A 17,814-nucleotide genomic window follows, 5' to 3' on the forward strand; every position below is an offset into this window, starting at 1 on the left:
TTGCCTCCAAGTTTAACCATAAAGATAATAAACGAAACACATTTAAAAAAGGTTGGAAAAAGTACTTTATGAAGCCTTCAGAAGCACTGAGTATAATTAAACTGTAACCCAGTTAGATACAATTCCAAAATAAAAGTTATTGTAGGTGAGACCATGAAATTTCCTAATACTTGATTTTAATACATTGCGCTAAATTTCTAAAACTCAGAGGAACCAATATTTACAGATGGAGTATTTATGAAAAATCTGGCATCAGGTATATATGTGTATGTATATATATGTGTATATATCCCAAGATTATATGAACTAAGAAACAGATGGTGTATTATCTCAACAGCAGTACTAGAGTGCAGAGTTTGAGACTGGGATTTTTAAATGCTTTTCAAAGCCTGGGGTTTGGAAAAGGAGCAGACATGGTGTTTTCAAAACCTGAAGTTTTTCTCAGGACTGAAGTCAAAATTGTAACTGCCACAAAAGAGGAAAAAGAGAAGCTTTTCTCGCTTTAATTGTTCATCTGCATCGGAAAGTCCAGTATCCCTGAGATAGGAACCACTGCAATAAGAAGGGAGTAAGTATGTTCTCCCAAAGGAAGACTGTTGCTTAATTATGCCTACTGCCCTGGTTATCAGGTGTAAACTTTGCATTTCCCAACCTAATGCTTGGCAGCACCAAGACGTTTCAGTAATGGTTCATCGTAAACCCAACATTCTCCATCTTCATGAAATAACTGTAGAAGGAAGAGGGAGAATTCAGTTACACATTTATGTACTTCTATAGTATCATACTTTTTATTATTTTATGTCTGTCCCATTATACTAAATGAGTTTCATGCAGGGACCTGGGCTCATCTTGTTCATCAGCATGCTTGCTTAAAACAGTGTTTGGAACTTCAACATTCATTGAAATGAATGAATGAGTTACAGCTCAGCATACAGGAGCAGTAGCAGTTGGGAGGTTGGGGCAGGTTCCCCAGAGCAAGCTTACCCTCGTCTCCCATTGAATTTCCTTCTCCTTCCTTTCTCGGGCTTCTGCTCTTTGTCTTTCTTCAAGTCTGTGCTTGGCTTCAGTTGCTGCATCAATATCTCTGATTTTTAAGTTGAAAGTGACATCCTTCCAAAGACTAAAAAAAGAAGTAAAGGTGCTAAGTACTAGATGGACATAATTATGAGCAATCTTGAGAATGAAATGCAAGTCTATAGCTACCCTTAAGTGCCATCGTTCACAGACTAAAGATTCTTAAACTGGCACCAGCGCACTGGGGTAAAGATCAGAAAAATAGACTTGGAAGATTCCACTGCTAGTTTGTCAAAGGAGGAAATAAAGGATGGGCAGAAAGCTGAATATATGGTAGGGACAACAGAGGAGAAAGAAAAGTGAGAACTGAGACCTGGGATTCTATTTCTGACTCTACATCTAATTAGCTATGCAACTTTGGTGATGTCAGTTCACCTCTCAAGGGCTTGAGTGTCGTCCTTTATTATAAAACAAAAGGATTAGAACAGAGGAGCTGAGAAGTTCCATTTCAGAAAAGCTCCCTTGGAGAAACAGTGTGAATAGAGAATAAGAGTCAACTGCAGAGGCTTAAAGGGGTAAGCTTCCTCTCAAGGCCTGGAAGGTGATAACTGGACAGGTCTGGTCCAAACATGTTACTTTACAAGTGAAGACTCCTAGGGACTAGAAAAGTGTCCACGCCTAAGATCCCCTTGTGGTGAGTAGCAGAGCATATATTTCCATGTTTCCACTTATGTAACTCTGAGCAGATTATAAACCAAGCAGATTATTAACAAGTTAGTGACAAGAAATAGGAGTAATGATTTGTAAGGCCCCCTACCTTCACTTATGAATCCCCAAATACACTAAACACCCTAATACACTAAACAAAGAACTTTAGTGCATAATTCCTCATACCACTAAAAGATCCTGATTTTATTGGGAAAGGAAAAAATGATGTTTGAGTCTACTGGAAAATTGAATACCAAACAGGCATCTGAATACATTAAGGAATAACTGATTTTCTTTAAGCATGATAATGATACTTCGTGGGGGTTTTTTTGTTTTTGTTTTTTTTTTTTCTTATGTCATTAGAGAGATATATGCTGAAATACTTAGGGATGAAAAATTTTAAAAAGTTTCTTGCAAATAAAAGACCTGAAGGTGTTTTGCTACATATCTCTCAGTTGGGACCTCACTGCCATCTCTTCTAAACCACAAAGAGGGTGGTAAGCCAACACACACTGCGTACGTACTATATGTCAAGTATCATAATATGCTACAAACATGTCATCTCATTTATTCCTCACAGCAACTCTGAAGCGGTTCTCATTTCAGGTAAAAAGGCAGAGAGGCAAGCTTACAAGTCTTTGTTACAAAATCATAAGTGGTGGAGCTTGTATGAATCTAGGCATTCAAACTTGGTCTGTGCTCTTACACTCTGCTCTACTGTCTCCATAACCCAGTCCTGCAGCTATGCCTAGTCAATCAATAGCTCTATCTCCTTACCAGCGGGATTCATACTCATTCTGATCTTCCAACTTCCTCACTTTCTTCTTGATTATAGGCAACTTCTTGGTATCTATAAAAACTGCATTTTCCTAGGAAACAGAAAAGGTAGATATTTTATTGTTCATCCTGTTCTAAGAAGAGTCAACTCTTCCTAGAAGATTTTAATAGATGTTATAATCAAATCCCACATATTGAGAAAGACAGTGAGTTTCATCAGCAATCTTCAGCCTTAAAATATAGTTTTGTCTTAAGTCTTAGTAGAGGCTCAATTCAATAAACATTTTCAATGTGACCAGATGCCACATTCTCAGGATGTAATTTCTTGGAGAGCTAGACCCAAAAACAACTAATACTAATGATAAGTATACTGAAGTGCTTTTTACATTTCAAATTCTCCAAATCCAAAATCCAGTTCACTGACTCCTGTTAATCCCACACCACCTTCCCTACCTTAATTAGGTACCATTTGCAAGTTCCCTGAGGGCAAGGACTATCTTACTCATTTCTGTGTCCCTGGTGCCAGGCACTCAATACATTTCTTATACAAAATCAAACTGCACATAAACACAAATTAGTTCAGCACTTCATTTTATAAACATACCACACATTCTAATGATATAGGTAACATTTACTGGGTGCTTTATGATGTGCCAAGCATTTTTTAACATACATTTTTTCTTTTTAAAAATGTTTATTAAAAAATATTTTTTCAACTTGTTTACATTCAGTATTGTGCTGTATTAGTTTCAGGTGTACAGCATAAAACATACTTATTCTTGAATGTTTTGAGAGGAAAGTCAAATCATTCTGCTACCTTTACTGCTGGGGAACAGGTGGGGAAAGAAAAAGGCTTGCCCTTGAAGGGATGGCATTAAAGCTGGCCTCGAGGGTTCAATTTCCAGATGAAGGAAGCCAGAGTAAAGGATAGGGTACGATTCAATGTAGCCTGAAACAAGTGGCAAAATATAGCTTCTTACCCCTGTTGCATATTTTACATACATGACACCATTCCATTCCCCTTCAATTGAACAAAAGGACTTCTTGTCATTTGGAGAACTAAATAGAAAAGAAACATTTGTGTCAGTCTCAAGTTGAAAATTACCAAAGAATCTGGTCAGGGTGACCTACCTACACAGAGCAGAACACAGAAGAGCAACTGTGAAGTCTTTGGTAAAGCAGCTTAACAGTACTGGATTTCCCAGTCAAACGTAAGAACCAGATGGGCCCTGAGCTGATGGTAACAGCAGACTAGGGGCAATCCCTGCCCTCAGGCTGTTCACAGCCTAGTGGGGAGAAAGGACACCATAAATTCTGGGTGGTAAGTGCTGTGGGGAGTTATGTGAGCACTGGAGTTCAATGGCAAAACTGCTGGGATGAAGGTCAGGGAAGGTTTTGCTTATGCCAGAAACCATTCAACCTGAGGCTGAAAGGGACCTCTGCGTCAAACAGTTTGACCTCTTTACCTGACAAGGATCCCTTTCTCAAAGGTCCCAAGAGACCTCTACTTAGACATGGTAATGACATGTATGGCAGGTATGGAATTTGGAAAGATAAGCATCACAGCAAAGGACAAGTTAGGAGGGGCAAGGCAAAGGCCAGAAGGAGTCTAAGAGGTCCGGAGAGAGAAATACACAGGGTAGAGGGATGAAGCTTTTATCACTGGACCAAAACTTAAGTTTCCTCTATGATTTAGGGGCTTTGAGGAAGGGGTACAAATGAAAAAGAAAAACCCATAGGACCCCAGGTTTAGGTCACTGTGCAGTGGTTCTCAAAGTGTGGTCTGGCAACCCCCTTGGGGTTCCCAAGATCCTCTTAGATCAAAATTACTTTTGAACACTAAGATGTTATTTGCCTTTTCCACTCTAATTTTCCCTCAAGTGTAGAGTGTTTCCCAGAGGCCATGTAATATGTAGCAACCAACTAACTGCAAGTAAGTAGGAGAATCCAGTTGTCCTCAGTCATGTACCACTTGACGAAGGGGTATGTTCTAAGAAATCCGTCTTTAGGCAATTTCGTTCTTGTGCAAACATAATTAGAATGCACTTAAACAAGCCTAGGTGGCACAGCCTACGACACACCTCAGCTGTATGGCATGGCCTATTGCTCTTAGGCTACAAGCCTGCACAGCATATTACTGCACAAAACAAAAGATTAAACCAGGGGTGGGAACTTCTTTTCTGCCAAGGACCATTTGGATATTTATAACATCATTTGTGGGCCATACAAAATTATCAGCTTAAAAATTAGCCTGCTATTTGGTCAAACATCTAATTAACTCACCCCTAATGCCTTGGCAAGGCCAGACCAAATGATTTCAAGGGCCTTACATGGCTCCAGGGCTGGATGGTCCCCACCCCTGCCCTAGAATATCAAACAAAATCAAGCCAAGATGTGACAGTTACTGTTTTTCCCCAGAAAGGCACACAAAAAAGAATGCGACTTCTAGACACTCAGGTGGGAGTCAGTCTACTGCATGGGCTAGCTCATAGTCCTATCTGGCCACAGTGAGTCAAGAATCCATGAACTGGGTTTGCTAATCATCTAGGAAAGACCCTTTTCTGTTCCCCATTTGCAAGTCGGGTTTGTAGAAAGGAATTCCCACTAGTGACCTGATTATTCTGAAGCTGTATTTTAGGACTCCTTTTGAAAATGGGATTTTAAGAAGAGAAATGACACACAAGATGTGAAATATGTTTACAAAGACAGAACCATTAAAATGGTCAATTCCTAACAGACATTATCATTCAAGACAAAAGGAAAAGTATTTCAGAAAAGAGCACTCACGCAGAAAAATCAAAATACCTACAAAATCTCAGCAGTAATTCTGTGCTTCTTGCCCCCATAGAAAGGTTTCGTGTGGAAGACAATATTTGCACTATAGCCAGTTTTGGAACAATTGATATTGCATTCTCCACCTAGTTCCACCCAGGGCACTGTGAGGATAGACCTGCAAAATCGAAAGTTTTCAGGTAAGGCTGACAATTCAGAGGAAAGAGAGGGGCATAGCTTAAGAATCAGCAGGGTTTGTTGCTCGCTGATCAGAAGAAATGGATACAGCTCTACTTGCCTTCCATAACCATTGGGGAATGTGAGGATGTAATGTTCATCATGGTCTAGACACGAGACACAGCCTATGGAGAGAAGGGATAGGAACTTTGATGACTAGTGTCACCTGGCCATAAGGTCTTGTTGTCTGATTGATGGATTCTCCATTCAATTTAGGGAAAAACAAGCTCGCACCCCACCACTGCTTTCACCCAAAATAAACGTGCTTACATGCAAACAATTACATCCAGTCTGGCTTTCTGGGGCCATTTCCTCTCACTTAGACCCGTGGTCGGCAAACCGCGGCTCGCGAGACACATGTGGCTCTTTGTCTCCTTGAGTGTGGCTCTTCCACAAAATACCACGTGCGGGCGCGTGCGATTGAAACTTCGTGGCCCATGCGCAGAAGTCGGTATTTTGTGGAAGAGCCACACTCAAGGGGCCAAAGAGCCGCATGTGGCTCTCGAGCCACGGTTTGCTGACCACTGACTTAGACAATTGCCCAGCACCCATTAGAATGACATAAATTTCTATTAACATGGGAGTCCACCCCATGCCCAAAGACTTACCCTGCCCTATGTTGTGCACCCCAATTGACATTCCAAGGAATTTTGATTTGGTCCAGATATGAGCATTGAATTGTATCTTCTTGTTAAAACACTCAGCATAAAAGGCTGAAACTATAGAAATTATTTTAAATTAGTGTACTGTGTAATTATACCCACCTCTCCAACTCCCTTAACTTGGGGAAAGAACTGACTCCTTGAGGAAAATCCTTTAATCCTCAAAGAACTGCCTTTTATACCGTTTTCCCAAAATCTAACATTCATTTGGGGTCACGTGGGCAGAAATTTCCCTGAACCATGAGACAATGGCCAATCCTGGAGGCTTAAAATCAAAAGGTCTGCCTGTTCTTCTGGTCAGTAAGCTTGTCTCTATCTCAGCCCCAGCTGGGCCCATTAGTATTACCACTGCACTGAGCAAATAAGACACTGAAGAGATGTGGTCTCTCCCCAATGTCAGGAATATACTGAGCAGAAACTACAACTCATTTATATAAATTGTCTCAAAGTTGCTGAGATCTCTACAAGTACAGCTATTATGTGTAATGACTTTAGAAGCATTAACGTTTATTTGGAAAATAATAGTGAAGCTAATAGTCTTTGGAACTTATACAAGGAACAGATAAGAGCACCTATCCTCACAGGACTGGGAAGACACAGGCAGCCATAAAACAAGACAGTAGTGATCTCGCCTATGAGCTTTTCATGACCCTTTTTTGTCAGCATGGTTTCAAGTGGATGTTGCAGAAGAGCTAAGCTCTGTGACTTACTGGGTGGATGATGGGAAACCTGCTCAGCCACGAATGTTACACTGTTTTTGGAAACCCCGGGAACTGGTCCTTCTGAAACTAGCTCCTGCAAGCAAATATAACATTTTCTTTTGATGTGGAAACACAAATGACACTGCAGAGACTCTAACGAGGGAATCTCTCCTTTCCTCGGTGGTGACTGCTCCCCCTCTATACACTCAAAGCACCTGGCCCAATTTCATCACAGCGCTGAATTACACTACTGGGATAAGAACAGATGTGATTGCCTCTGTCTTCAGAAAGAACTAATGTGACGTGTCACTTGGAAAGGGAAAGATCTGGAGAGTTATGTCTACTGAGACTATTATGTGCCAGGCACTGTGGGCCAGGGGATTTGTTCCTCATCCCTCGAGACCTTTTACTTTATTTGAATCTTCCTTGCTGGTCGTCTTCCTCAAAGCAACCTCTAAGTGCTGGGAGCCCTGGGCTCAGGTCTGATTCACCTACAACTCTGCTCTATGCTAGCTACCTAATGTCTCTGAAAGCACCATCTCCACTCTAGATCACTCCCTTGAACTCCAGACTCTTAAATTCTAACTCCCAACTGACAGCTCCACTCACATGTCTAATAGATCACTCATACTTGATGTTTCAAATTTGAGTTCCTGATCTTTCCTCCCCAAATCCAATCTTTTCCTTCTTAATAAATAGCACCAATCAACTGCTGAAGCCCCAAATGCAAGGATTCATCTCTGTCCCCTTTCCCTTACCTCCCCCCAATCCATCTATCAGTTCTAACTCCAAAATACAGCTCGAATCAACCATGTCTCTCCTGGAATAATGGCCAAGGCCTCAACGGTTTCCTTGCCTCTATTTTTGCCCCTTTCTAATTTATTTTTTCCTAAAATCATTAAAAGATCTTTTCAAAACAAAAAAATGACATCCTGATAAGCCATAAAATCATCATTATGGCCCACGAGACCTTGCATGATCTGATTTCTAAATCTCTATCTTTATCTCATGCCCTCTTTCCCGTTGCTCATTATATTCAAAATATGCTGATCCAGCCCTAACCGGGTTGGCTCAATGGATAGAGCATCAGCCTGCGGACTCAGGGGTCCCAGGTTCCATTCCGGTCAAGGGCATGTACCTTGGTTGCAGGCACATACCCAGTAGGGAGTGTGCAGGAGGCAGCTGATCAATGTTTCTCTCTCATCGATGTTTCTAACTCTCTATCCCTCTCCCTTCCTCTCTGTAAGAAATCAATAAAACATATTAAAAAAAATATATATGCTGATCCAACAGCACAATTCTATGGGTGGTGAGCATCTTCTGATCATTACCTGTATAACTGTTATCTATCTCCAAATAAAACGAAATCTTGATCAGTACACAACTGAAGATAATTAAAAACGCCAGTGCAGAACTCACCGTGTTCTCTTCAGTATCATTTGGTAATGTCCAGTGACACTGAAAGATCTTACCCAAAATGGGATTGTATGGCTTTTTGGCAACCGATCCTCTCCTTCCCGCATGGAAGGCTGAGAGGTACCATTTCACAACCTGAACCATTCGGTCTCTGGCATCCTTTTGGTCACTAATGCTGAAAGGGAGAAAGACAACATTTGTGTTTTGCTTTCTGACAGGATGCAAGCTGATGCAGCAACCCTCAGCATGGCCCACCCTGAGACACGCTGAGGACCTAGGACCAGGAGTTACCTCAGTTTCCTTTTAAAACTGAGGTATAATAGAGATCATTAAACACACTGGTCGTAAGTGTGTGGTTTGGTGACTTAGACAGATGTGTATATCCATTTAATTCATCACCACACAGGACATTTCCATTACCCCCGAGTTTCCTATCCCCCCTTTCCAAGCAATCTCCACCCCTCACCCTGAGGCAAACACTGTTTCTGGTTTCTAGTACCACAGGTTAGTTTCCTTGTTCCAGAACTTCATATAAGTGCACTGCTTAATTGCCAAATAGTTGGAGATTTTCTAGATGTATTTGTGTTATTGATTTCTGATTTAATTCTTTCATGCTCAAAGAGAATATACTCTGTATGGTTCCAATGATTTAAAATTTATTACATCTTCCCAGTACATGGTGTATCTTGATGAATGTTCCATGTGTACTTGAAAGACTGTGCTATACAAATTGATAGTGTCCAGAAGGTGAACCAGGTCAAGCTGATAGGTAATGCTGTTTGACTCTCCTATAGCCTTACAGATTTTCTTGGGGGTGAGATGGGGCAGTGCGTGCAGGGAGCTACTGTTCAGTCAGTTCCTGAGAAATTTCCAACCACAATCATGCACTTGTCTATTATCCCTTTCAGTTTAGTCAATTTTTGCTGAATGTATTTTGAAGCTGTGTTACTAGGTACATATGCATTTAGGATTCTTATTTATTCTTGATAAATTGACCTTTTCTTAATCATATGAAATATCCCTATTTGTCTCTGGCAATATTTGTCTTAAAAACTCTTCTTTGTCTGATACTAATACAAGCAACACCAGCTTTGTTATATGTGTTTTGCATATGTCTTTGTCCATCCTTCTACTTCATATTTAAAATTTCTTGCTCGCAAATAGCATAGATGGATCTTGCTTTTTTTTTTAGCCAGTCTGAAAATCACTCTTAAATGGAGTATGCATGCTATTTATATTTAGTGTCACTACTGAGAAAGCTGGGTTTAACCCTACCATCTAGTACAGAATTTGTTTTCTATTTGTCCCCTTTGTGACTTGTTCCATTACTTCCTTTTTTGGATTTAGTATTTTTAGAATTCCACTTAATCTTATCTACTGGCTTTTTAGCTGTACTTTTTTTTTTTTTAAGCTGTACTTTTTAATATTTTTAAATGGTTCCTCTAAGGGACCTCAAAGTTTAAATTCTCATACATAAAGACTACCCTTAAATCTTGAACCTATATCTAAAGAATAACTGGTACTTTGCATCTTTTCTTACACATTACCAATAAATGTTTACATTTTATTTGTTCAATTATGTATTAAACAGTGTCATATTAATTGAAGTTCTTCCCTTAGGATATTGGTAAAATGGGTCTCTTAAATCTTCATCAGGAAGGAAACATGCATATCAATGTCAGCCAGTGAATCCAGCCACTGGGGCACCTCAGTGGTTTGTATTTGGCTTTAGTAAACCACAGCCCAAAGCCAATGAAAGCATCAGAGCAGATGAGAACATCCCCTTACAAAGGAAACTGTCCTGCTACCGCTGAAAAGCGATGCGAACTCACCTCCTTGGAAATCAATTCCACCTTTTGATGACGTCTGTCTTTTGTACATATATCTACTATCGCAAGCTTTACAATCTGGAAACTAGACTGTAAGCTCCTCAAGGGCAGACACTGGCTTTTTCTTTCTCCAGCTCATAGAAGTGTCTGGGAAACAATGGGTGCTTTAGAAAGTTTTGATGAACTCAGTTAACTGAACTTCATCAGGATATGTGTAAGTAATTTAACAGTGAATACCAGTCCTGGACCAAATAAGCTTATAGATGTGGCTCAGTAAATACTGGCTACCTATTAATGGGCTCTTACGATTTTTTTTAACATGTTGGTTGCCTAACAACATCACTACCATGTAACCTAAGCAAACAGACAGACCTCTAGTATAAACAAAATACTCAATGCCTTTCATCCAGAAATACTTAAAAGGCCGGGAATCCATCTATCCTGCAAAGGCAGAAAGCTATTGGTAAAATCTTTAACAATTATAAACTACTGTGTTTATCATCAAATACCTCACAAACAGGTCCGGATGTGCAAAAAAGTCTGCATACATTTCTAAAAGAGATCTTCTTTCAAGAATAAATGTTGGAAGAACTACCTGCAAAACACACATTTGAGCCTTGAGGATCATATTCTACTACAGAGAAACAGACTGCTGCACTGCAGAAAAAAACAAAACCCATTCCAATCATGGTAACACCCACCAATACTGCCCTGGCATGCTTCTGATACCTACTTCCCAAACTGCTCTGATTCAGAAATGCCCAGTATCCTGCCCAGCAGATGAAAAGCAGAGAGGGGTTTTGAATTTTCAAAGCCACTTCCTCTGTGAACCTCCCTTTAGCTGCCTGGCTCAGTGTGACAACAACAAACTACTCTAGACAATCTTTGGGTGCCTAATACCTGCTGGGCATTACATACACGTTATCTTATTGAATTGTACAACAACCCTGTTGTGAAATTATTATCCCTGTTTTACAGGGGAGGAAAATGAAGCTCAAAGAGAGAGAAATTTTCTCACTGTACTGTTACTAATGTGGGAATTCAAAATTGGGTCTGTCTTACTTTGGGGAGGGGGTTTGTGCACTTTCCGTATCTGCTGATGCTTCTCGATCATTAAGTGCACTAGGCAATTTATCTACTTATGAATCTGTGTCCTCAAGTAACTGACATGAATGCAAGGACCACCCTTATTCACACTTGCATTCTCAGCTACTATTACACAGTAAGAAATTTTTATAGTAGCAACTGAAGGAAGGACCAAGGGTGAAGAGAACAAGGATGGGAATCAATGAACTATTTCTACCATGGGGCTGAACCCATGAAGAAAAATGCTGAGGGGCTGGGAATGTGGCAGAGGAGAAAGCAAATAAAATAAAAAGTTGGAATATGGGAAGAAGGAATGAGAAAGATTAAGAATAATCAATAAAAAAGAAAAAATCTCATTAGGAAATGGAAGAGGAGTTTTTTAAGTGTATATCAGATTATAAATAATTTACTAGGGAAACAAAGCACCATAATAAGTAAACATTCCTTTAAATTTAGTAATTACTGCATATCCACCATATTCAAGACCTGTGTTAAATGCTATCATACAGGAGATGCTCAAATCACCCTGGAAGTCCAGGAGAAGGAAGGATCATGTTCTGTTTGGGGGACAGGAATGAGGGCAGAGCTGGGAAACAATTCATTCAGGTGGCACTAGCCAAAAGCCTTAGGGGAGAGTAAGGCTGTAATAAAAAAGAGGAGAAAACAGAAGACTAAGAAATGAAGATCGGAGGAGAGAAAAGGACACGGAGACAGGAAATTGGGTGTGACAGAAACTGACCAGTGTGGCTGGGTGAGGGATAGGGCATATAAAGAGTGCTGATGGAGCACAAGCTTAGAAAGGTGCACTCTGGCGGTAACATTTAGGATGTTTATTATCAATTTAAGTAAACATTTTCCTTCCACAGAACATGTTCATAATCTAAATTTAGCTAGACTGGCAGGTAAGCTTACGTACTGACTCAGTGCAACTTCCTACCACTCGTAGAGGTCAACATGTAAGGATGGCAGAGCAAAGAGACTGTAGGTCCTTTCCCACACTGCTGGCCCACCAATCTCATCAACCCCGGAACTCCTCTCCTTCTGGACTTCTCATTACGTGAGATAATAAACCTAGTATCCTTCAAGTTACCTTTAGGTGGGTCTTCCATAATTGGAGACCAAAACCAACCAAGGTAGAAGATGTCGAAAAAATATAAATGTCAACGTCTAAAATTAGGTTATGACTTTAAAATGCGAAGTGCAAATTTTGATTCAGCAATTATGCACTCTAATGAACACTGAAAAAAATTCTTGGGGCAAACTCCTACAAATATTCTCTTATCTAGAACGTTCCTGGCAAGTATGTTGGGTTCCAAAAGTTAGTGCTATCCTTGTGAAGGTTTTATTTTAGACACTTAATTAGAAAATATTATGAATTAGTTTTTTTCTTAATTACTCTCTAAATCCAAACCAAAATGAAGCTCACACTGACAAAGACTATAGTTTGACCTGGTCATAACAAAAGCAAGACTCCTGAATGTTATTAACTTTCTAAAGTTGGGTAGAATAACTTAACCAATATAAAGCTATTGCAGCTCAACTCTCTAAGACAAGAGGCAGCATGGAAAGATTACAGATTTTGAAATCACAGACCAGATCAGAATCTCACTTCTGCTACTTAATAGGATTTATCCAAGTTACTTAACCTCCATGAGTTTTGTTTCCTCATCAATAATGAATGAACAATAACACCTACTTTGTAGTGTTGTGGTGAAAATTAAGTGAAAGGATAAGGCTGCTAGCACAGTGGCAGAGATATACAAAGGCACCCATACACCAGTCCCCTAAATTAATCCGGCACTCTGGAGCACCAAGATTAGATTCAAATTTACTGGTAAATCCAGACCACAATAATTGTATGGCTGAATGTGTGTCATACAATTTTCCATTCATTATCTGTTCTGATCCTTACAACTCTGAAGTCAGTCAGTGTGTCCACTTTGCATACAAAGAACCTAAAGATTACGATGGAAGGGACTTGCTCAAGATGACATGGTTTGGTAATAGCAGAGGTAGGTTGTCAGCATAGGTCCTCTAACCCCAAGGACAGAACTCTGCTCATTTTGATTATGTGTACACTATACTGCTTTAGTTTTTGTCCAAGCCCAATACTAGTCCTTGTTTGCCCCCAATAAAATCCAAATCTTCATCCATCCATACTATCTCTGAAATTATTCTAGCTTTATTTCATTAATTTATAAAAATGTTCAGTTTATTCATCTAAATATATATTAAATCACAACAAAACAAAAGTATAAATAGAAGTTATGTCATTACACTATATGTGCAGGCACACTCACCATACAATCACTAAGAATCCACACATTAAGACAGCAAATGCCAAATTTGATTCTTACCTTAGTAAGATCCATTCCAAGCCTAACCTGTGACAAGAGATGCATGATAACGCTCTTGTGCTCTTCCACCGACCCCGCCTCCCCTTCATCATCTCTATCATCATAGGAATCGAAAAGGTCTAAAATAAAACAGATCTTCTTAGACTGGTGGTAAGTGGCCAATCTGTGCTGCTACCAGTATTGCAAATTTTCCCCAAATATTTTTAAGAAAAAAAAAAAAGTTAAATTCTCAAAGGTCACTTACCAGCATCACTTGTTCCATTGGACATGGAAGAATTAAGTGATTCTGTGGTATCTGGACGCTTTAGACTATTTCCTGAGCTACTGTGGGTCAAGACTGAAGCAGATCCAGAGGAACTAAAAAAATAATAATCACCTTCTTAAGTCTTTTAAGAAAGCAACTTAGAATCACAGTAAGACGTTAACCTACAAAGCTACTTGAAAACTAATATATTCAACTGACAAACCAGACTCTTAAGAGTTAGCTGGTTATATACATACATATAGGTATACACTTTCCAACTCTCTCCCTGTGGCTCCCATTCTGAGACTGCCCAGTTTGGTGGCCAGGTCTCTTGTTTTACGCTTTTTGCATAGGGTGTGCTCAACCAAGCCATGTTGAGAAGCCATCAAAAATTAGTTTTGCTTTTTTGTCTAAGTTTAAAATGAGTTCATTTTCTGATTTTGTTACTTTGTACAAATGTAGGTATGTCATAATTCTTGGCAACAATTTCTAGAACCTCAAAAATGGCAAGTCTATTACTTAGTCTCAGAAAGAGGTCTTGTCTATATTTTTGAGATCCTTTGATAAAAGTCCACATTGATATTTACATTCTTCCCAGTCATAAGAAAACTGTATTTAAAATTACAAAATAAAAAAGCATATTAATTTTTACAAGTAAATTTTTGGTAACTGGTATTACAAACTGGTTAACAGGGTGTAAAAGCACTTTCTCTATTATACAATAGTTATGTGAACATAACTTACCCAGGATAAGTATTTGTACATTAATAAAAGAATAATCGAAGGCAGAGTTTATTAAATATAAAAACAGAAACCAAATTTCTCACATTTAATATATAACTTATAAAATGGTACACACATATAACCAGTATTTTGTTACAAAATTATAGGTACAAAATGTATATATTCTAATTTAAACATAGTTTGCTCTGATTACTTACCTACTTTTGATTTTTTTATTTAATAATAAACTATATTTTTTAGAGCAGTTTTAGGTTCACAACAAAACCAAGTAGAAAGTACAAGAATTCCTAATGCTCTACCTCCCCTACTATCAACATCACACTCATCATTATCACTCAAAATCCATAAAATACATCAGGGTTCACTCTTGGTGCTGTACATTCTATGGATTTTGACAACGTATAATGACAAATTTTCAACACTGTAGTATTGTAAAGTTTCTCACCCTAAAAATTCTCCGTCCTTTGCCTATTATTCTAATATTAGAACATATCTATTCTAATTTAAACATGGTTTGTCCTGGTTACTTACCTTCTTTTAATCTAGTTTTCAAAAATCCTTAGTTAACTAAATATTGCTTATTTGATAGTTTAGTAGTATTCATCACAAGGTACTGTAACTAATGTCTACTTCACTAGGTTTGAGTTAATGGAAAATATGAGTAAAGACATAGGTAAGAAAAATCAAGTTATCATTAAATAAAAGAGCTGCATGAAAATAATCTCCAAAATGTTTTGTGACCCTTTGATAGATCACCAAAATAGAGTCAATCTTTTAAACCAGTTGGTCTAAAAACCCCAAATCCTTTAAAATATGTATGTTATTTTAGATGCATTTCCAAAGGTCGTATCTATTTATGCTGTGCTTTTCCTCTTTACTCAGATTAGAATCCACGCCTGGGCCAAGAGAAATGCTCAATAAAGGTCAAAATGGGAAAAACCCATTTCATAAGTTACCTTGTTCAAGACAAAAGATAGAATATAGTTAAAAAACAATGTCCTGACAAAATGCTATGCATACAGAAAAGATTTATATTCAATGGGCTAACTTGTATAGAATTTAATATAAGATCATAATAAACTAAGCCAAAAAATTGAAAGCTCTGAATTTAATTATAATTACAAGAGAATCCACAACAACTTTACAAGTTAGATATGATTATTCGCATCATATACAGATGCTCAGAGGGTCAATGACCACCTGAAGTCACACACTGATAAGCAGTAGAGCCATTTCAAATGCATGTCTGGCTTCAAAGCACAAGTTCTTTACAACATGCCCCGTCATCATAAGAAATATTTTTTAAAGTTAAAGTGAAATTTTTACTGGCAAACTAGTAATAATGGTTTCTCTTTAGTTTATTTCCCTACATGGACATGCTACCCTTTCTGTTAAGCAGGCCTTTTTGAGTTGTAGGTTCTTTTCCTTAACTGGTGTCCTGTCTTAAAAGTACATGTTCACCTAGATCACATACATTTCATTTTTTCCACGTTTAAAAGCTGAATTTGATCCAAAACTTTCTGATCCAATAGTCATTTTCCTTTATGAATTTTGAAATTTTGGGCAGTTATTATGAAATTATATATGAATATTGTACTTTTCAGTTCATGTGCACACTTAAGAGTACTAGAGTCCTTCACAATATTTCTTATTAAAATAAAAAACACAACAAAGTTCAAGGTAAGGCCTGGCTGATAATAAACTTACAAATTCACATACAATCATTTCCAAATGTGCAATGTTTTATACGGCAAATCCCAAGGTATAACAGTAGTACCAATTCCTGAGGAAGCCAGAGTGTTGGAAAAAATGCCCAACAAAAAAATGAAGCCAACTATATCCGTAACAAACATAGGAACACTAAAGCAAATAAATGTTAATTTGCCTTCTAAAAGTTACCATTTATCGAGTGCTTGTTACAGGCCAGACAAGATAGTAAGCACTTGACAGACATTATTCTCATTTAAATGTCCACAATAATTCCTGAAGTTAAAACCATTATTGTCCTCATTTTACATACAAGGAAGAATTACATTGGTTAAATAATGTGATCAAGATCACACACCTTTGAGGCAAAACAGATTTAGAACCTATTCTTTCTTAGATTCCAGAATCCGAAGTCTTACAGCAGTCTATGTATCAGTAGGGCTAAGAAGTATTTTGCTTATCAGCTATCATGTAAATAACTCTACATGTAAAAAAAAGTTTTTTTCTGTGTAACAGTTCGTTATCTAGCTTTGATTTGATGATATAAAATAAGTCAAATATCTATAATAATAAAAGGATAATATGCTAATTAGACCAGACATCTTCCGGCCATCATTCTGGCCAGTGCCAGCAGTCGGGGGAAGGAAGGCCTGCCTACTCTTGCAAGAATTTTCATGCATCGGGCCTCTAGTTTTCTAATAAGGGGAAACCCATAATCAGTATCTATCAAAGTCTGCCTGCTTAATATCTCTGGAATTCACACACTTCTCTCCACTGCCTTGCTATTACCTTGGCTCAGGCTGTCAAGATTTCTCAACTTAATACCCAGTTTTGGCTGGTCTCCCTACCTGTTATGCAGCCCCACTGCATTTAATACTATACTTTCAATTCTATACTGTTTTTCCAAAATGTAGATGTGACCAGCAACTTCCATCACTAGTGAGGAAATGTTCAAAACTGGTAAAAGGTTACGGACTCTTTCATGATCTGGCCCTTGCCAAACTCTTATGTTATCTTTTTTTAACCACTCCCCACCACTTATGCTACAGCCAATCAACCCCCCTTGACTCCAGACCTTCTTTAACAGGGTTCCATTTCCATGAGAACATTTCCACTTCCCCCTCCTCTCTCTCAATGTCCCTCTTCTCTACTCGTCCACATGAACCTTAGGATCACATCCCCTCCCCTCCTCTGTGAATCCTTCTCTGACTTCTCAGGACTTCAAAATGCTCCCATGGCTTTCTGTGCTTATTCTTATTGAAGCACGTATATCATCCTATATAATAAAGAGGTAATATGCAAACTGACCATCATTCCAACACACAAGATGGCCGCCCCCATGTGGTCAAAGATGGCCTGCAGAGGAGGGCAGTTGTGGGCGATCAGGCTGGCAGGGGAGGGCAGTTGGGAGCGATCAGGCCAGCAGAGGGCAGTTGGGGGTGACCAGGTCTGCAGGGGAGGGCAGTTGGGAGGAACCAGGCCTGCAGGGGAGGACAGCAGTTGGGGGCCAGGCCGGCAGGGGAGGGCAGTTAGGGGCAACTGGCCAGCAGGGGAGCAGTT

At 38.9% G+C, this 17,814-nt stretch overlaps 1 protein-coding gene across 16 annotated transcripts in view; it reads right to left on the bottom strand.

The window, feature by feature from the left end:
- Positions 1 to 46: 46 nt before the first annotated feature.
- OSBPL9 (oxysterol binding protein-like 9) overlaps positions 47 to 17,814 on the bottom strand; it is a 124,979-nt gene continuing 107,211 nt past the window's right edge. For all 16 annotated transcript variants that reach the window (XM_005872488.2, XM_005872486.2, XM_005872485.2 and 13 more), the window contains 12 exons: positions 13,804 to 13,916; positions 13,560 to 13,678; positions 10,626 to 10,711; positions 8,291 to 8,462; positions 6,881 to 6,965; positions 6,117 to 6,227; positions 5,570 to 5,633; positions 5,309 to 5,449; positions 3,480 to 3,558; positions 2,500 to 2,591; positions 985 to 1,120; positions 47 to 727 (listed from right to left, as the gene is read on the bottom strand). In XM_005872488.2, the coding sequence (XP_005872550.1) occupies positions 653 to 727; positions 985 to 1,120; positions 2,500 to 2,591; positions 3,480 to 3,558; positions 5,309 to 5,449; positions 5,570 to 5,633; positions 6,117 to 6,227; positions 6,881 to 6,965; positions 8,291 to 8,462; positions 10,626 to 10,711; positions 13,560 to 13,678; positions 13,804 to 13,916 (1,273 nt within the window). In that variant the 3' untranslated portion in view covers positions 47 to 652. The remainder of the gene's footprint in view (positions 728 to 984; positions 1,121 to 2,499; positions 2,592 to 3,479; positions 3,559 to 5,308; positions 5,450 to 5,569; positions 5,634 to 6,116; positions 6,228 to 6,880; positions 6,966 to 8,290; positions 8,463 to 10,625; positions 10,712 to 13,559; positions 13,679 to 13,803; positions 13,917 to 17,814) is intronic.

Source organism: Myotis brandtii, unplaced genomic scaffold, assembly GCF_000412655.1.
Source record: "Myotis brandtii unplaced genomic scaffold, ASM41265v1 scaffold382, whole genome shotgun sequence".
In the NCBI taxonomy this organism is placed as follows: domain Eukaryota; kingdom Metazoa; phylum Chordata; class Mammalia; order Chiroptera; family Vespertilionidae; genus Myotis; species Myotis brandtii.